Here is a 20,321-nt window from a genome sequence, read left to right as displayed (position 1 = left end):
TACCAGCTAAAGTCAAAATTGGGTAAAAAATGAACAAACTATATGTGCTTTGTAATTTTAGGCTTGGATATTTTTTTATTATATCGCCTAATTGTAGACAGTGAACGGACAAGTCAGTCAATATTTTATTTATAACAGGCTTTTATTTATAAAATAACACCGATCCTCAAGAAACAGTAACAAAAACATAGTGACAGAAATGAACAGACCATTTTTATTTCTAGGAAAATGCGTATTACACATATTTTGATAATTTTATGATAATTCTTAAATATGATCCAACATACAAAAAATACAGTTTTACTTTATAGTAGCCTATACTGATCCTGCAAGTGGTCACTTGGCAAAAGAAAGACTCAAACCAAGACTCAGGAGATGAACTAATCAATTCTCTTTCCGGCTCAGGCTGCATTGGTTAAGCGTATGGGGCTGTCACGTGATGAACGAAAGACTCAAACCCGAAGACTTGTCAGATAAGAGGTGGTGCGCAAATCATAGACTAAAAAAGACCCATGTAACAATGAATTAATATTTTCTGTTTCTTATAGCATTATAGTTTTGTATTGTTTGTAGTGTGATAAACGTTTGTATAAGTAGTAGATTTTTGGAAATTAACACGTAACATTTGAATTATATTTTACTAAAATGAACGAAATGAACGAAATTACGCGAAAAAAAGATTCGTTCATTTTGCTGAACGAGACTCAAAGGTCCGAGTCGGTAAAATGATCCGAACTTCCCATCTTTACAAGTATCTCCCACCTCTAGTTTGAATTTTGAGAGAAGAACGCTCAGATGTGACGTATAGCAAGATTTCGTTACTGATTGGTTTACATTTCTGCTCGTCACATATTCTTAAATATGATTGGCTAAAGCTGTTGCGTCTGCTCTATATTGGGCGGGGTTACTAATTCAAAATTCCAGCGGCTGTGTGCACTTCGAGCATATTGAAGTTTTAACAAATTTCACATTTTTATAGGTTTTTCCACAGTATTTGAGTTCTCGACCTCTTTTGTCGGTCATGTCTTTCTCAAGAGCTCCCTTAAAGAGATTTAACGAGCATGTCGGTAAGTTTCTCGTCTCCTCTCTATTAAAACCGAGAGTAACTTTAATGTGCTTTAAACAGTTTAATTATAAAGACAAGTGATGATGTAGTTATCTGCTTAGTTCTCGCTGTCTAAACCCATTTCATAAAGCTCAACTTGATAATTTCATACAGCTTTCTATTAAATGTCCTTCTCTTTAGGCTGTGCTCCTCCACCTGGTACATATGAGGTGAAGTCTGGTGACGTGAAAGGAGCTGCATCCTTTCATAAAGCAGAGCGCTTCAGAACAGCTTCAAAAAGTGAGAGCAGATTGTGTTTAACTGCCATTTGAGTTCACATTTTCATCTCTAGGTTATAAATGAGAAGCTCTACCTTTCAATAACATCTACTTCCTTTTGAAAATGCTGATCAGTAGCAGTACCCCTGCCATCACCCTCAAAAGAAGTACCCCTGTCTCCAGTTCGGAGGACCATGTCTGTTGATGGTTTGGTAAGAGATGTATATGTAATTATGACCATACCTGAATTATTAGTTAATTAAAAGATGTACACAAAATTGCTTAAACACTTATTAAACATTTACGCTGTGCCAAACCTGTACAAACAAAAATATCTTTAATAATGTTTCAACTTTGTCCATATAATGAAAGTCTAGAGCATCATCATGCACCCTCTTGACATATAAACAGACATATTAAGATATGTCTCAAAATATCATCTTTTGTGTTCCACAGAAGAAAATGAGTCAATATGACATAAATTAAAACACTTTTGGCTAAACTTTCCCTTTTTCAAATTATTTTTTGTTATATATTGTTAAATATTGTTCCAGGGTCTGTCTTGCTAGACCAATTATATTGTGCAGTGTAAAGGAGTGGCTCTTAAGGTAATATAGGGATAATTTCTTAAATGTATGATTATATTATGAGTAGTATTGCAGGTTAATGCAGGACCGGTTGGTTATTTGGCCTACATTATCCCTTACCCATTTCAAAACCAAATACGTTTTATTTAATAGCCATGTGTTTTAAGACCTTTGAAATATGTACTAAAATGTTAATTTGGGTAAGCACGTAGGCTCTTAACTTTTTCAGAATCAGCAAAGTGTCTATTATATAAAAACTCATTGACTATTTATCGGTCCGGTATATTGGCCTATCATTTTCTTTTCTTTTTATTTTTTTCCTTATGTAGGCTGATGCTTTAAGTTCCAAAAAGGACAAAAATGGTTTCACACTTGAGCGGAAACATCAGAGGCTACTAGAGAAAGAGGTAGATTTCAAAATGTTTCCTTGATGGCCATTTATTGCTTTGAGGCCTGATCAAATTCGATGGTCTCCTCTCCTAACCTTGACTGTCACTGCTTATGCTGGAATATAGATCCGTTCTTTGGTGCAGCAGAGAGGAGAGCAGGACCGCAGGCTGCTGACCCTGGAGGAAGAGCTGAAGAAGTTGGAGTCTAAATTGCTTGTGGCTGTCAGAGAGAAGACAGGCCTTGCTGCCAATGTGGCTTCTCTCGAGAGGCAGCTCGCTGAGTTAAAGAAAGCTAATGAGTTCCTGAAGACCAAGGTGACTAGTCTTTTTGTAGCAGTGTGTTTTCCAGTCTCTGTTTTTTAAGTAAACTGCTTCACATGAACAAGTTAACTGAGGAATGTCATGGCACTTTGATTTTCACAGGTCTCTGCAGATATCACCAAGAAAAAGATCAATGCTCTTTCCATGGAGCTCATTGAGGCCAAAAATAAACTCGATGCCAAAGACAAGGTAAGATATCTCAGTCATTTTATACATGAAGAGTTTGTGTAGCTTCAAGTTGCTCAGTGTTGTTTTGGATTTGTGAACAGGAACTGAGCTTTCTTCAGATCAGCTCAGAGGGGAAAGTAAAGGTCTTTGAAACAGACCTGGAGACTGCCAGAGCAACTTTTAGAGTTCTTCAGGAAAGGAACAAATATCTTGGTAAGTTACCTTGAGGAGCTATATGCTTGATATTATTTTTGGATCAGACCCATGTCATAAAATCGATCTGACAAGCCTCCAGTGTCTCTATGCTCAAGTCAGACCATGTTCACAACAAAATATAATACTTACTGAAAACTACACAGAATATACTGTAAAAATGAAGTGAAACAGAATTTTACACAATGTGTTTCCAACAGTATTGTCTCATGACCTCATTACACTGCTTTTTTTAATATATATATATATATATATGTGTATATATGTATGTGTGTGTTGTCTAGTTATCTTGGAAATACCAGTAGTTACAGTATACTGCACTTTCAATCTAATGGCATGTAAAACTTTAAAGTGGTAACCTAGTTGAATTTTAGTGAATTGTTTAATTCCGGCAGCTTAACAAATGATTCTGTATTCCTGGAAGACCAGAAGAGTTCTTTTGCTGATATTTGTTTCAATGACAAAAATGCTAGTTTCTTCCGACAATCCAGGAATATTGGATCCAGTCTCATTACCAGATCACTTCAGAAAATATCAAATGTGTCTGAAACCCAAAAGGTTTACTATTTTGTCTGAAGAATCTTTATCAGTCAAGAAGTTGACGAGAGTAGGAGCAGGATATGAAGTAACGCTGTTTAAAGGGTCTTATTAATGAGTTTATTCATTTAAATCTATTCAGAAAAGACATGTTTCATTAATCAAAAGTGACAGTGAAGACAGTTACAAAATATTTTTATTTCAAATAAATACTGTTCTTTTGAACTTTCTACATATTAATCAAAAAATACTTATGTATCATGCTTTCCACAAAAATATGAAGCATCACAACTGTATGTTTCTGAACAGTCGGCATATTAGAATGATTTCTGAAGGATCGTGTGACACTGTAGACTGGAGTAACGATGCTGAAAATTCAGCTTTGCATCACAGGAATAAATTACAATTTAAAATGTATCAAGGTATTTTAATTTGTAGTAATTAAAAAAAATATTGCTTTTTTATTTTTTTTTATCAAATAAATGCATCCTTGGTAAGATTTCATTTTGAACAGATCTTGCTGATCCCAAATGTCTGAACAAAAGTGTATTTTTATATATTTTTTGTTTGTTTGGAAGTAAAACTGTATAGGCATGTTGAAACCAAAGAGACATTTGACAGTTCAGACTTTTGAGTCGAGTAGTTTAGAAGCCATTTATGTATTTGTTTGAATGACTCGTGACGATTTCTCACAAATTGGATATCATTAGTGACCGAGCTAACATTTTTGCTTATTACTATGTTGTTTTTCAGAGGACTTTCATCAGGAGACAAGAGTCCAAAATGAACAGCTTGAGAATGAAATGGATAAATTGCACAGTAAGTTTGCATACTAGGATCGGTGTTCGTTTTATGGTATCATATGAGTTGGCTACTACATCTCGCTTTTTTTCCTGTCTTCTACAAATGAAGACATAATCCAGGAGCTGAGGGAGGAAACCAAAGCCCTGCAGAGTTACTTGGACTCAGCAAATGAAGAGATTCAGGTATTGGTTTTGGTCAACAGAATTTGACTCTCCTAAGCCAGATGACATTTACTCACTGCTTAGGTTGAATTATCAGACTTTGAAGTGCTGCTTGGTTTGAGATAAGCTGTATGTCTCACTCTCCAATGTCAAAGGATTTGCGGATTAAGCTCCAGGACAAATCCACCATGGAGCGCCGGTTCTCTGATGCTCAAGAGAACCTCAGGTTAGAACTGTGTGTTTTCATGTTGTTGTTGTTATTGTGTCAGTCCTCTCATCCTCATCCAGCTCTATATGGCTTGTGCAGTGATGTGGAGAAAAAGTTGGAGAAATGTACCAGTGAGCTGCAGGACTGTCAGGAGGTGCTGAAAGTAAAGGAAGAGGAGCTGCGGAGGTCTCAGCAGGAGCTGCAGGACTCCCAGAAGGCTCTAGAGGAGAAGGAGAGAGAGATGGAGCAGCACGTGCAGGGTCTCCAGGCCTCGCAGACCTCACTAAAAGAGCTGGAGGAGCAGATGCAGCAGGGAGCTCAGGACCTCGAGGAGTCCCGGAGCACAGTACGGCTGCAGGAGCAGGAGCTGGCCCGTGTGAAGGAGGTCTTGAGAAGAACCGAGGAAGAGCTGGATCAGCGTGTGGCACTCATGGGCGAGCGATGCTTGGTGCTGGAGGATGAAAGAGGTGAATGGATTTGGCTTTAAAATGCAGCGTGTTAAATTTTTTGAGCTGCACATTATGAATAAGCACGTATTGTGAGTTTTATTTGTGCGTGATTTGTGTGCAGCCAGGACACAGGAGGAGGGTCTGCGACGGGTGCAAGAGTTGAAGGCAGAGATTAGCTCATTGGAGGAGAGTAGGAAGACTGAGAATGAAGCATATGAAAAGCTGAAGGAAGAACACGATGCACTGACCAAACAACTGGAAGAGAAAAAGGTAAAATTATTCATTTTCACAGCCAAAAATAAATTGAATTACACCATAAGTGATGAACAAAACTGAATTAAATTGATAATCACAATTATTTCTCTGACAGTTAATCTTCAGCACAAAATTCATGTTCATGACAGGCCTAGTATTAGATTTTGTTTTGGGTAGCAGTCGCATTCAGTTAAATAGCAGTTGCTTGATTGGCACAAAGTATGCACGATATTGGAGTTTTGCCGATATTTTTCAACTCGTTTTGGTCGATTACCGATACGATACATTTTCTTTTGTTTGGAAGCAACACCAAGTCTCTCCTGTGTGGAAATTATAAGCAAATTATTTAACACATTACAAGTACTTATTTGTTAGAATTAAATAAACAATTAAGTTATTTTAGAATGACAGTACATTGATGCTTTGAAAATAACTATAAATAAACTATGTATTCATTGCTGCATTTTTTCCAGAAAGATGCAGTAGTAACATTAACATTTTATTTTAAGATTTTACATTTGTAGACGGTCTAAAGCAAAAGTCTTAAATTCAGAAGATCTTGTAGAGCTCATAATTTGTTTAAAAAATCTAACATTATACATCAATGTTTGTGACTTTTTTTTTTTTTTTAAATTCATGTAAGCTATAGCTTCTGACCTTTAAATCAAAACATACTCATGATTTTATGACATCAATTACTGCTATATTTAATCAGAAAGACAGTCTAAATGTTATTTGTATTTTACTTTCATTTTGTTAGAAGTAGGCCAACAGTGCCCCCTAGGGAATTAAAACTCGTTACTGAACAGGCATTAGGACCTGGGGGAGGCTGCTGCTGCTGCCACTGCACATGCTGTTGACTCTTATCATACAGGAATGCATCATTCTGTATGTGTGCATCCTCAATTTAAATTTAGTAATCCAAAACAGTGAATCTAATCATCCAGGCAACTCTTTTCTTCAAGAATGAGCCACACTGCTGGCATGATCTAATCGCTGGCATACCCTGAGCACATGTGAGTTAATGCATTCCTCTTATCGGCAAGACATATCGGCATAATTTTTTCGATGCCGATATTTACATTTAAAGCCATTATCGGCCGACTCCGTGCATGGTATGGTATGTATGTATTCAAAAATGGTAAACCGAAATTGAATTTGAGGACCACAGAGGTTTGTTCTCACGCATTAAGCAGATCTGTTTGAGCTTCCTTTTACCATAATTTCAGCTCTGTCTGCTGATCAATGTTCCTATGTTAATCAGTGCATAAATTCATTCTGTTTGTCATATAAAGTGATCTTGTTTTTTCCAATTAACTGAAATAAAACCATGCAATTAATTAGGATTACTTTTGCGACATTTTTGTACTTTTTGTTGCATGAAAACTTTGCTTGCATGGACTTTCAATAGACAAATCTTGAGTGAAATGTTGTAAATGATTCCGTTTTTGGGAAATCTGTCCCTTTAATGTCATGACAACATTAACTGATCGCACAATAAGAACACCATAGCAAACGCTTTGTCAATGTCCTGTATTGTGACCTGAAATTCTGCAGAACATTTGAAGTGGAACAAAAAATTCATCAAAAGTCCTAAGACAAGATCGCATTTTGATTTTAGGACAACTTTGATTTAAAAGGTTTTGATCCAATTAAAATGTTGACTACTGTAATAAATCTGTCATATTATTGACAGACCTCAAAGAAATTCAGCACAGAATAAAGTATGTTTAATACAGCACAGAGGAATCTTACATTTGCGTTCCCTTTTTTCCCCCCTAATTCATTGCAGCACGGATATTGTTCAGCCCTTTGCTATGAAGGGCATTTAGAAGCTGGTTTTTTTTTTTCTTGTATTCGAGTTTTCATTAGCTTAAGTATCTGTATCTTTGGACCCAAGGAAAAGAGTTTACTAACATGCCATTTTGTGATTAGTTGTAGTACTTTAAGAGGAAAAATCAATAGTGAATAAAGTTGTGATGTGATTTATATCTGCATGAGTGGGACAATTAAGTGAAGAGTACATCTTAATAGACTTTAAGCAGGTTGTACTGTGTCGTCTCTCAGTCAGGAAGTCAAAGTCTCCCTGATCGACTTTGTGGATTAGGCTAATGTCTCTTAAGCTCCTCTAATGTGTGTTGCTGCAGACTCACAGCGACTCCCTGGCTAGCATGCTTGAGCGCCTGAGAGATGAGGCTGAGGCGGAGAAGAAACAGCTCGGCGAGGAGCTGGAGGACGTGCTTGAGGAGCTGTCAGAACTGGAGAAGCAGGAGCAATGCAGTGAGGAGGCCATCCAGCACCTCACACAGAAGAACCAGACACTGGAGCAAGAGCTGAAGAACACTTGCTTTGAGTTAGAGAAGTGAGAACTTAAGATTTCTAATTGAGTTGAGCTTGATCACATCACTTTAGCAAAAAACTGACCAGTGTTTGGCTCCCTTTTGGCAGGAAGTGTGCTGAGATGCAGGCTTTAGAAGAGGCTCATGTGATGACAATCAAAAAATTAGAAGAGGATCACAACAGCTGTCTTGCCAAGCTGGGAGATGTGACTACTGACTATGAGAGGTGTTACTTTAAACACCTTTTTGTTCATTAAAATGCTGTCCATGGACATTTAAAATGAGCTAGAGTTTCTTTAACTGTTCCTAATCTTTAATCTTCCCATCCAAGCGTCATTAAGTGTCTGCATCAAACATTTTCTCATTAAATTCCAAAAGCACAAGACGGTCTCTGGGTGAGCAGAAGGAGCAGGCAGAGGCTCAAGCCCATCAGCTGCAGAAGGAGATGAACCAACTCAAGCAACAGCTGCAGCAGGACCAGCAGAAACTCAGAAGCTACCAGGAAATGCAGGATAAACTGCGAGAGGAGCATGCTAGGTCCGTATCCTGCTTCAGAGATTTGCCGTTTTTATCTGCTATGCTTCCCATATATAGCTCCTACATAGCTGATAACGTGGTCCAAGGTTAAGCAGGGAATAAGTCGGTTATTACCACAAAATAAATAAGGTGATCAGGATATTGTATGTTGTATTAATAAATGGGTAATTGACAAATCAATATATATATTTTTTTTGTATTTTAAATGATTAAATATTTAATTATTAATAGAATGTAATACAATTTAAATATGTAAATGTTATTGCCATTTTATAATGCATATAATTTGCAATAAATTAAATTTCTTTCTCTAAAATAGGCCTTTATAGCTTCAGATTAAATGCACAATTTTAAACTTAGTCATTTGATTGCTTGTCGTTATGATTGCTTATTATTTGATTTTATGATTCCTTTTATGAAGCTGATTGTTTATATCCTGCCTTGCCAAATTTATAACAAGCCTTTCTAACCTTTCTATTTTTTTTTTTTTTTTTATATATCCACATTAATTTGGAAACAGACCGCATAAAGACAGTGTTTTAAATATTACATTAAATGACTGCATTTTTTTTTTTTTACAGTTTAAATGGCAAATATGAATCTATTAATGAAACTAATAATAATAATAATAGTCTTAATAATGACATAGGTTTAGCCTGCAAACATTTTCGCGTCCGGTCATGCTTCAACTGTGTCTTACTGTTCAGAATATAAATTGTATTGAAATGTATGTCAATGTCTAAGTGATTGATAACTTCTGGTGGTTTTGCTATTTTACAGGATGGTTTTAGAAGTTCAGACTAAGCTGGCTCAAAGAGAGGAAGAGTTTAAGCAAGCAGCAGAGACTCTGAGTGAGGAGCTGAGACGCCTGCAGGCGGAGGTGGAGCGGGAGAGAGGAGAGCGAGAGCGGGCTCAGGCCCAGCTGGAGAGAGAACAGAAGAGGAGGCAGTCAGTGGAGGGCCGTTCTGCAGAAGCCAGCAGGCTGCGGGGCCGCGTGGAGGAACTGGAAGACAAGGTTTCTGAGCTGAACAGGCAGGTGCAGGAGGAAAGAGATGCTGTTCAGCATCACGCTGTTGAGTGGCAGCAGGAGAAACGACAGCTATGCAGACTGATGGAAGAGGAAAGGCAAGACTACCACAAACAACTCGCAGAGGCTCAGCTGCAGAGGTGAGAAAGTTACAACGCGGTCAACGGGGTCTCTAGTCCATCATGGTGTCCTCATGCACTCAGTCTCTGTGCTTATTGCATTATTTAATTCCATCCATATTGTCATTCATTCACCCCCAGAACGTGTGATGCTGAGACTGAGCACTGGAGAAACTTGTATGAAGAACTCTATGCTAAAGTAAAACCATTTCAGGTAAGCAAAGAGTACATTTAATGTGCCAATTTTTTTTTTTTATTACATATTTAATAAAAAATTTAATAACCCCCCCCCCCCCCCCCCCACCCCCCCCAAAAAATTTTTTTTTTATTATTTTATTCCCTCTATACAAACTTTTTACTTTTTCTTTTTTTATATACTATTTAATTTTTTTGTTTAGATTTTATTTAATTTTTCTCACTTTCTTATTAATTACGAAAATAAAACGATTAAATATAATTAAACTTTAGCTTCTTTGCTTTAAGGTACCTTTTGTGAACAAGCTTCACAATGAAGTTTAGCTAAAGTACTATTTGCAATATTCACAAATGTGGTGTTGAGGTCACATTGAAAAGACAAGTCAGCCGTTTTTTCCAGATACTGCGAAGGATGTGCAGAGTGGAAGGTGCTACACACAGCTTGGTTTTATATTGCAAAAACAGTACAGACAACTCTTAGACCGATAAGGGGCAGTACATGAGTGTTAGACGAATCTTCTCATTTGCTTATTCTGGTCTTCAGGAACAGCTGGACTGCTTTGCAGCAGAAAGGAACGCTTTGTTGAATGAGAAAGGAGCCACACAGGCAGAGTTGAACAAGTTAGCTGATGCTTACGCCAATCTGATAGGTCATCAAAACCAGAAACAGAAGATCAAACACATGGTCAAACTAAAAGAGGAGAACTTGGAGCTCAAACAAGTAAGGCATTAGTCAAAAGCCAATAGTCATTGTTTGACTGTTTTTGCTGTGTAGCTGAGCGTGTTCATGTGTTCTGCAGGAAGTGTCCAAGCTAAGGGCACAGGTCGGGAAACAGAAGCAAGAGCTGGATCGGCTCAAGTCCGGTCAGGTGCCACGGAGATTCGACCCCAGCAAGGCTTTCATACGCGACCTCAAAGAAAACCAGCAGCCCACCTCAGCTCTTACACCAAGTGAGTAACTCAAGGGAACTTGCTACACATTTATTTGTATGTTCTTTTTATTCTAAATTTAAAATCTCATTATGCTTTTTCTTTGTTTCCAAGGCAACAAAAAATTGTATTAAACTATCACTCTTCTACTACCTTTGTGTAATGCCCTGCCCTATGGACGACTTTGCAACGTGAACACTGTGATGGGATGGTTCAGCACTCAAATGTCCTGACTGTGCCTCTGACAATGCTGATCTTATTTGTGTTTTATTTTGTGTGTGAATTTAATATTTAATATTATTTTGTGTATGAATTGGTATTACCATTGTTAGTCACTCAATATCCATGTGTAATTGATAACCTCCCTTTTTAAATGTTGCTTTTGATTTGACTACGTTGGTAAAAATATGCTTCTGGGTTTGGATTCACTGAATGTTCTGTTATCTGGTGTTTCAGCACTGGGTGTGCTATTGTCTTAAGCTCTTTAAAAAGTTCAAAGTTAGCTTTGTTTAAAAGTGTCCAGTTAACCTTATGAGCACTCGTTCTGTTTAATCCGTTCCTCTTTTCTATTAATTTAGTTTTTGCAATATTTTGTCATTTTAATACTTGTGCTGTCACTGGTCTTAAAGGGATATTATAGTCTGCCAAAAAGTGAGCATTCTGTCATTTACTCACCCTCGTGTTGTTCCAACCCTGTATGCATTCGTTTCTTCTGTGGGACAGAAAAGAGATGTTGAGGAATGTGTCTTCAAAATATCATCTTTAATGTTCTACAGAAGAAAGTATGACAGGTTTGGAATGGCATGAGGTGAGTAAACAATGAAACTGTTTTCTTTTTTGGGTGGACTGTCCCTTAAATGTAAAGACCTTTTTAGATGTCCCTTTAATGAAAAAACTATAGGTTTTTATTAAGAGCAGAAAGTGAATGGGAGCTTTTTATAATAAAATACTTGCTTTTCTCTTTATTTGCTTTGTCACTGGAATTTTTATACCACAGTTTTAACAAGTTTTATGATTGTAACATCCATTTCTCATCAGTTTGAGAGCTTAAAATCATGAAAGTCCCAGCAGAGGGTGCTAGAACACAAGGGAAACCAGAACATGTTTCTGTCACTTAGCATTCTTTCGAGGGAACCTTCCTCATTCTACAAGCTTCCTTTGAAAATGACAAGCAAACAATCAAGTAAATGCTTCTTGCATGCAATGATCATTTATTAACATCTTTAACCTTTACATAGTATTCTTCAGCTTGTTCAGCTGCAGTAGTCCTCCAGGTGGTAGATGGTGCAGGGCCTGTGGCAGCACCGTTCCACAATCCCCCTCTTCATCTTCATCATCACCTTCTGTTTTAATGGATCAGCCTCAGCTACTTCATAATCTGCTAAATTTGAGAGCAAGGCTGGAAGAGGAAGCAAACACTTAATATTTGAACCCCCGGTTTCACAAACAAGGCTTAAGACTGCACGGTTGAGCTGTCATAACTGAAAATAACTTGCATTGACGTATGTTAAAATATGTAAATGCCGTTGTTTTGTCTCAAGATGCACACCAGTAATGTTTTTTCTAAGGCATTTTTTAGTTTATCTAAGGCCTAGTCCTGGTTTAAGATAAACCCTGTCTGTGAAACCGGCCCGAAATGTTCCACTATTTAAAAACGGTATACATTTTATGTACATTTACAGAAAGTCCTCACCCAGCAAAGTCTCCAGGTCCCTCCTGCTTCTGCTGGAGTAAAAGAAGCCTCTAGGCCCACACACAAGGTAAAGCGCGTCCACCAGGTTGGAGCCGCACAGATGCTGAGACGGCGTAGAGAGTGATTCAGGCAGGGAGGCCAGCAGCAGGATTACTGCTGCCTGGAGCAACAGGACCATGATGGGCAGAAGCTGTGGACATGTACTGCCTGGAATGAATGCATAAATGTGTATGAATGAAGAGCACATTAAGTTAAATTGATGAAAACATAACCTAAAAAATTTTTCAAGCTTGATCATCTAGAAAAGCAACCAAAACATGTTTGGTTTCCCACTTACCGTTCCTGGGTGAGCACAGTCAATCAAGAGTGGTCAGGATTGGGATGAATCCTGTTGCTTATATAGCTTCCCATTGCCAGCCCTCGCTCTTGACTGCATCAGCGGAAAAACAAAAGTTCCCATGTAATGACATGACTCCTTATGCATGTCATCTTGCTAAGAAGTATTAGGAACATATCAGATAACTGTAATGGGCTTTATTACGATCAGCTTAAAATGTACAGGTCAGGAGAGTATTTCAGTTAGGTATACTATCATTTTATCTTGCTGAATTGTTTATTGAACTAAACTGGATGTGGGTCCTTGTGGGCAAATGAGAGCAGGAAGTAGTGCTCAGATGTGTTAGATTTGTGATTAAAGTGGACCTGGAGTCAGGGTCCAGAGGTGTCTAAAGCAACACAAGGCCTGCTGAAAAAGAGACTCCTGGGGAAAATGTGTGAAGTTGCATCAGCATCTTCACCTTTTAAGTTTCTTCAAATGTTAACACTGAGGGACACACGTATGACCCGTCTAAAGGGACCCCCCGAGGTAATACAATGCACTCTCAGTTCCCCCTTCATCTGTATGTTATGAGGCCGTTATCGGGGGGTTGTGAATAGAGCTTTAATCAAACTTTTAATGAATTACCATATTAACGCAAAGAAAGCAGGTCACCTTGAAAAATGATATTCTATAAATCATTTAGTATTACAGCAAATGAAAGCCTATATTATATTATATTATTACATCATATTAATATATATAATTTAATAGTTAATATTATACAAAACCAATATAATAATAAGATGAAGAATAGATATATTATTATTGTTGTTGTTGTTTTGTTATAGCCAATATTATAATATATATTCTGCAAATAAAAAGCACCAATTGTTCATCATTTTTAATCATATTATTATTATTACTATTATTGTTATTATTGCTTTTGTTGTTACATCTAATATCATAATTTTTAATAACAATAATAATATAAAATAATAAAAATAGTATATTATAATATTATGTACTAAGTAGTAGTAGTAGTAATACCAATACTAATAATACTACTAATAATAATATTTTTGAATGTAATGTATAATTTTAATTGCAAATAAAAAGCACTGACTGTTCAAAATAAAAATCATTATTTTTTTCGATTTTATTATTATTATTATTGCTGTTGTTGTTATCTAATAATGTAATTTTTAATAATAATATTATGAAAAAAATAGTATATTATAATATTATGTACTACGTAGTAGCAGTAGTATTTTTATGTAATGGGAAATATTATAAAATATATTCAGTGAATAAATAGCACCGACTGTTCAAAATAAACATCATTACATATACAATAAACATTATTACTTTTATTATTAATAGTAGTAGTAGTATTGTTGTTGTTACATCTAATAATGTAATTTTTGATAGCAATAATATTATAAAAAATAATATAGTATTATATTAATATAGTAGGCTAGTTGTAATAATACTAATATTTTTTATGTAATGGGCAATATTATAAAATATATTCTGCAATTAAAGGACACATGCTGTTCAAATAAATAAATAATTTTAATTATTATTACAATCTAATTATCATGTTATTGCTGATAACCTGTATAAAGGCTGCTATATAACTCTATACTTTAAATTTTTCTTTTTACGCTTAACACGCCTCATCAGACCATTTTTATCAACTGTTTTGAACTTATAATTGAACATATAACTGGTCAAATTGTGAGAAACAGTAAGTGCTGAAATGATGGCCTGAATCCTGTCCCTGTCTTCCAGACGTGAAGATGATTTAGAGATCTAGCAGTCTAAATACGCTCACCAAGAGCTATTTATTTTAAAGCCGTCTCGTGTCTTATACGCACTGACAGGAGGAAAGCCAAAGTCCAATACTGTTTTATAGAAAGAGCGTGTGGCCTGACTGCGGCTTGTTCTTCGCTCTGTCAGCCTGCAGCAGTGACAGGGTCCCCTGCGTCTGCGCTCCCTGTCCAAGCAGTGACAGTCTGTAATTCAGCACTAACCCCTGCCGTGACCTACCCTCTCCCTGCCATTCCACTCCCACTCTAAAACACGCAAGACTGACGTTTGCACTTTCACTGTCCTTTTTTTTTTAGCAGATTTACGCTGGAATACTAAATTCGGTGAGCCAGGCGAGAGATCCACTGTGAAGCTGAGATCCGCACCAAAACACTGTCTGCTGATATCGGGATATGATTAATGTCTCCACAGAATGATGGAGCTGAGTGAGAGGATGAGTTGACAGTTGAGAAAAAGCTAAATGTCTCAGATATGACAAATCCCCACAGAATAAAACAACAAGCCCGGGGTACGTCTTTCTTTATCTCTTTGTAAAGAAAGAGCCATTTCTGAAGTGCTTGGTAATTGCCCTTTTAGTCCTCAGCTGCAAGGGAGAAAAATGGAATATGAACTGCTGGAATTGAGTTTTGTCTCATTTTCTTACTGCTGTGTCATCTTCAATGTGATCGATGCCGGTGTTAGTGGGCATATTTTCTCCCTGGAGATTGCTTTCAACATCCCTCCTTTCAAGATATTCGACTATGATTCTTTTCTGCCATTAAGGAATATTTTCAGGAGCATTCCCTGCCAAACACATCCAGCGGTGAGCTTTATTCTGAGCATGATAACCTATTTGCAGTCTCTTCACCGCTGGCCCTCTATGAACCCTGTTTGCGCTGTGCGGGTCAGAATGGAAACTTTTGTCAGGCCTCTGCAGAATGAAGATGCACTGGAGCCTGCACGCTCAGATATGCGCTGTATCGATCAACCTGCGCTGGAAAGATGGGCTAATTTTCTTGGCTCAGACTGGTGGAGTGGGGCAGAGAGCAGGATTTTGGTATTATCGCAGTGCAAATGGAGAGCAGAATGAGAGGGGTGTGTTGCATTTGGCAGTGCGGGGAAGCAGACTGTAAGATGACCGCAGAGGTTAATCGTCTCCTCCGCATCCACCGCGCGGGTTAATCGATACACGTGGATCGGACTCCGGGGGTCTGTCGTGTGCTACTCGTGCTCTCAGAGTCAGAGATTAAACCTGCTCACAACTGCACATTAACAGCTTAACAGGCCAGCAAGCTACAAAAAAATAAAATGATATAGCTGCAAGCAGCGATGGCGGGCCCAAGCCATCAGTGTAAACGCCACCCCCGGTGGCATCAGGAAAACTGTGCCCAGCAGGCCCATTTATTACAGTAACCCTCTGGCAGTTACTGTAATACCGACACTTTTTTAAGGATACGGAAATTAAAGGGTTAATCCAAACCATCAACTCACACAGAACAATATATAAAACTTTAGTAACACTTTACAATAAGGTTTCAGTTTTTAACATTAACTATATTAATTAACATGAACAGTAAGTATGTAGTATTTATTAATGTTAGTTATTATTCAAAACTTAAACATTATTAAAATGTAAAGTTTTATCTGTTAACATTAGTTAATGCACTGTGAATTAACATGAACATTTTGATTAACTGACATCAACAAACATTAATAAATGCTGTGAAAATATATTTTTCATTGGTAGTTCATGTTAGTTAATGCATTTACTAATGTTAACAAATGAGACATTATTGTAGTGTTACCAAAACTTTTAATGATTTAGGCATTTTTTTACGATTTACTTTTCCATGAACTAACATAAATAATTTTTACTAACACAAATAAAGTAAAAATATATTGTTCATACTTAATGTTAGTTGTGACATCAACAATAATTATATACCATTTATTAATGTTAATTAATATTAAGTCCAAAATGTATTAATACATTATTAAAATTTAAAGTTGTATCTTTTGAACATGATTATTTTTACTAACAATAAAAAAATGAATAAATGCTGTAAAAAAAATATATATATTGTTCATTGTTAGTTCAAGTTAGTTAATGCATTCCCTAATGTTAACAAATGAGACCTTATTATAAAGTGTTACCTAAGCCTTTAATGATTCATAAGAATATTTAAAGGTTTTATTGATCTATAAGCATTTGTGAAATATTTTGCCTGCATTAAAGCTTAGTCTTCATCGGTGAGCTGAACAGTTTTACTGTTACATTTGTTACGGTCTGCGACCTTTTGTGCTGTTATTTTCCTTTTGTCTTTTTGCTGTTCTTACACTCATGCTCTTAGATACCGCCTTCCTTGGATTCTATTGGCCATCTTTGCTGTCTTTCATCATTGGTCAACTATGACGTCATGTTTCTCTTGCCAATCACGTTCTCGTCCGAGAGGTTTAAAAGGAGAACGTCAGCGAGAAGCGCGGGAGTGGGTGTGTCGCTTTGGAAGACAAGGAAGGAGTGGAAGAGTTTAGTAAGTCACGTGATCTACATACCCGCACTATTAGACATATTAGTTTATTAGTGTGTGCTTTTCCTGTATGTTTTGCTTTGTATATTTAGTGTAGTTTATGACACTTTTGGCGTTGAAGACTTTTTCTTTTATATCTTTACTGTAATAGTTTAGGGGATTTGGGAATTAGTTAGTATGTGGGATTCTTTTGTTATTTTTATGATTTAAGCGCCACTTTAACTTCCCTTCTTTTTCCTTTGTCTTGTTTGTTTAACTACTGATTTCTTGAGGTGTAATTTGTGTCACGAATTCCATTGCCATCTATTTCCCTGGCTTATTTCTTTAATATGTCATCTTAATGTTACCTCTTTCAAATCCTAGACTAAATTTACATCAGAGATGTACATTCATGAGATGATGTAAATTCAGATGAATATCATGTCACAGGATGTCATAGGTCAGAATCAAAATTAGTGTCAAACTATTATTTGCAGCACAAAAATTTATAAGAGCACGTGTATGTATCTTTACATTTTTGTAATGTTGTAATTAACATAATTATTAACCTAATTATATAAAATTATTTTGTCAGTGCCCTACAAATTAACTGATTCTTGGATTTTTTATTTTTTTTTGTCCCTAAGACTGACAGAAACAGATAAGACCTAAGAGATTTCTTAAGCTATAATGCAAAAAAATAAAACAAATAAATACTGATTTTTTTTTTCTAGTGATTCAAGAGATGTTTAAAAGTCTCCCTCTATCTATGTCCCTCTCACCCACCTCCTCACCCTCACACTCAACACACACACTCACCCAGCCCCATAGTGTATTGTATATTCATGAAATTACTCATATTTCCTCAGAATGACTTGTTCTATGTATGTCTTCTTTTTTTAAGTGTTTGGAAGCTGCACTTTAAAGATACAATAAAATTACTGCTTTTTTACTGTTATTTTAATAAATCACCATTGCCACACTGTTCAAGATATCCCAAATCCATTCGCAATTTAACATCTTCAGTATATTGGCATCATGTTGACAAAGTTTGGTGTGAACTAGTTCTTTTACTTGGAGTAAAATTTACTTGCAGCCTGATTTTTCCAAAAATTGACATAAAAAAAATATATAGCCGGCTTCCTGTTGGCCAATGAGTGTAAATTGGAAAGTTGCCCGACTTGATGAGAACAATGTATGTACCAAGTTTGGTGACTGTAGCTAAAACTAACCCACCGACTTTTGTCAAAAGGCGGTGCTACAGAGTGCCTCCTCCATGCCCTTTTATGAGCTTTTGCCAGTGTCTATCTATCATTAAAACTGATGTGTGTTGAGTTTCATGAAAATCTAAGCATGTTAGCTGCCTTAAAATCACTGGAAAGGAATATTCAAGTTGGACACGTTGCCATGGCAACAATATTTTAGATATCAATATCCCCTCAACAGTTTTACGTCAGCCGTGTTTTGTCATTATTCTGATGAAGTTTGAAGCAAATAGAGTAAAAATATGATGCTGAATTCAAAGCATTTTGAAAATGACACACTTCCTGCTGCCAGTTGGTGGCGCTATAACTTTGACTCCTAATAGTCACATCTATGCGGTTGGCATCATACAACGAACAAACCACTGAAGTTTGATCAAAATCAATGTATGTGGATGTTATAAGGCATTTCCTGTTTCTCATTTCTCGCCATAACTTCATCGCCACGGGCAAACCGTTCGAGATATCAAAAATCCCTTCGCAATGTAGCATCCCCAATGTCTTGAGGTCATGTTCACCGAGTTTGGTGGCAATCGTTTGGAAATCCTCAGAGTATATCAAATTCCAGAGCATGCGCTTTTTAAACAGCCCTGAATAGCCGACTTCCTGTTGGACATGAAGTGTGAAAGTTGTCGGCTCAATGAGATCTATGTGTGCACCGAGTTTCATATGAATACGTGCAAGTATGTGTGAGCTATACATCAAATTTTCTGACTGTGTTCCAGGGGGCACCATAGAGCCCCTGTGCCACACCCGGGTCCCAGCCTCTGCGGTGTCCTAATGGGAACAGATTCCAACGTGTGTGCCAATTTTCAAGAGTTTTTGAGCACGTTAAGGCCCCCAAAAACCCATGAATAGTCGAATTTCTTTGAAACTAATTATACCAATAATAAAACCATTATTAATAATTGATCACAAATAATAACTGATAATAATTAAGCAGCAAACTAAGCAGCATTAGAATGATTGCTGAAGGGACACTGAAGACTGGAGTAATGATGTAGAAAATTCAGCTTTGATCACAAAATCAATGACATTTTAAAACATCCTAAATAGAAAACCACTATTTTAAGTGTAATATTTCATAATATTATTGTTTAATATATTTTTGATCAATCAAATTCAATATTCTTTCTAATAAATAAAAAGCCTTAATCATTTCAAACTTGTAACCACCAGTGTGTATATAAAATAGGCTAATGCATGTGAATTTAATAAGCAAATTATATTTTTATTAGGCCTAAAATATAAATCACTTTCCTATGCACAGCACTCGAAATAAGTCTTCATATTTAAAATGTTATAGTAAGATTGAGAAATATTTGAAGTCACGGAAGAAAGCCTATATAGAGATATACATGAACTCTTATCTCATGTCTGCTGATAACTGCTATTATGTATAGCTTACATTGTGGCAAATAACGTAAATGGCATTAAAATCAAAAAGCATTCCTGAAAATTAATGTCTGGCATTTAACCATTTTTCTTTTTCTTTCCTTTTTTCTTTTCATAAAGGGTTGGCAAATACTGCTGAATTGTCTCGTCATGTTAGCCGTTTTCATCTTACAGCTCGCATTCAAGTCGTGCTCAGTTCAGCGTCTTCTACACTTTGATTGGCTATTTCAAACATTTTGACATTGAAGAACGCTTTTGAGCCGCTGCACTGAGCCGGAGCATGCTAAATTAATTAGAATTTTTGAAAGAAGTGGGCCACGCGGCCCGGGCCATTCGTCTGCGCCGATGGAAGGAAATACATACATTTACTACAATCCATTTTTTATATATATATTACGCAAAGGGCCGGCCCACATTGTACAGCGGCCCACCGGGAAAACTCCTGGTGCTCCAGATGGCCAGTCCGCCACTGGGGTCTGGTGTGCAGCAGTAGCCTACTATTGTCCTCACTACAAATAAAACATAAGGCTCTTGAATCCTTCTGACACCTGTTATCGGTCTCATTAGGAGGCAAAAGCTGTGGCTTGATTGATTTCTCAGTCATTAAAATAGATACGTTGAGGAATCGATTTAACCAGGAACTGAGACTCAATAATGCTAACCTACTATTCTTATTTTACATTCACAGGCTACAGCAAAAGTATTGACATGGGTGCACAGAGCCAAGACGGCACATGCCTGATACATCAGTTGCACTTTATTTTACAGTACATG

The 20,321-nt window shown here is 36.7% G+C and overlaps 2 protein-coding genes across 3 annotated transcripts; one reads left to right on the top strand and one right to left on the bottom strand.

The window, feature by feature from the left end:
• The first annotated feature begins 891 nt into the window (after positions 1 to 891).
• On the top strand, positions 892 to 11,526 carry LOC306883246 (hyaluronan mediated motility receptor-like). Of its 2 annotated transcripts, none has more exons than XM_079438372.1 (20): positions 892 to 1,067; positions 1,247 to 1,345; positions 1,459 to 1,535; positions 2,240 to 2,317; positions 2,426 to 2,614; positions 2,723 to 2,809; positions 2,890 to 3,001; positions 4,292 to 4,357; positions 4,451 to 4,524; positions 4,659 to 4,729; positions 4,811 to 5,178; positions 5,282 to 5,430; positions 7,563 to 7,777; positions 7,864 to 7,980; positions 8,133 to 8,291; positions 9,072 to 9,458; positions 9,579 to 9,651; positions 10,177 to 10,353; positions 10,433 to 10,583; positions 10,677 to 11,526. In XM_079438372.1, the coding sequence occupies exons 1-20, from the start codon at positions 1,022 to 1,024 to the stop codon at positions 10,694 to 10,696; spliced, it is 2,715 nt and encodes a 904-aa protein (XP_079294498.1). In that variant the 5' UTR covers positions 892 to 1,021; the 3' UTR covers positions 10,697 to 11,526. The 2 variants fall into 2 exon arrangements, with proteins under 2 accessions (XP_079294498.1, XP_079294499.1); XM_079438373.1 differs by having other exon boundaries at positions 901 to 1,067; positions 1,462 to 1,535.
• Positions 11,527 to 11,815: 289 nt separating this feature from the next.
• LOC306883516 (insulin-like) lies at positions 11,816 to 12,433 on the bottom strand (the record flags this gene model as incomplete). The annotated part of the gene is made up of 2 exons (XM_079438819.1): positions 11,816 to 11,961; positions 12,256 to 12,433. The coding sequence occupies 2 exons, from the start codon at positions 12,431 to 12,433 to the stop codon at positions 11,816 to 11,818; spliced, it is 324 nt and encodes a 107-aa protein (XP_079294945.1).
• Between the last annotated feature and the right edge of the window lie 7,888 nt (positions 12,434 to 20,321).

This window comes from Barbus barbus, assembly GCF_936440315.1.
Source record: "Barbus barbus genome assembly, chromosome: 17".
In the NCBI taxonomy this organism is placed as follows: Eukaryota; Metazoa; Chordata; class Actinopteri; order Cypriniformes; family Cyprinidae; genus Barbus; species Barbus barbus.
Note: the sequence above shows the minus strand (reverse complement) of the source record. Positions and strands in the feature narration are given on the sequence as shown.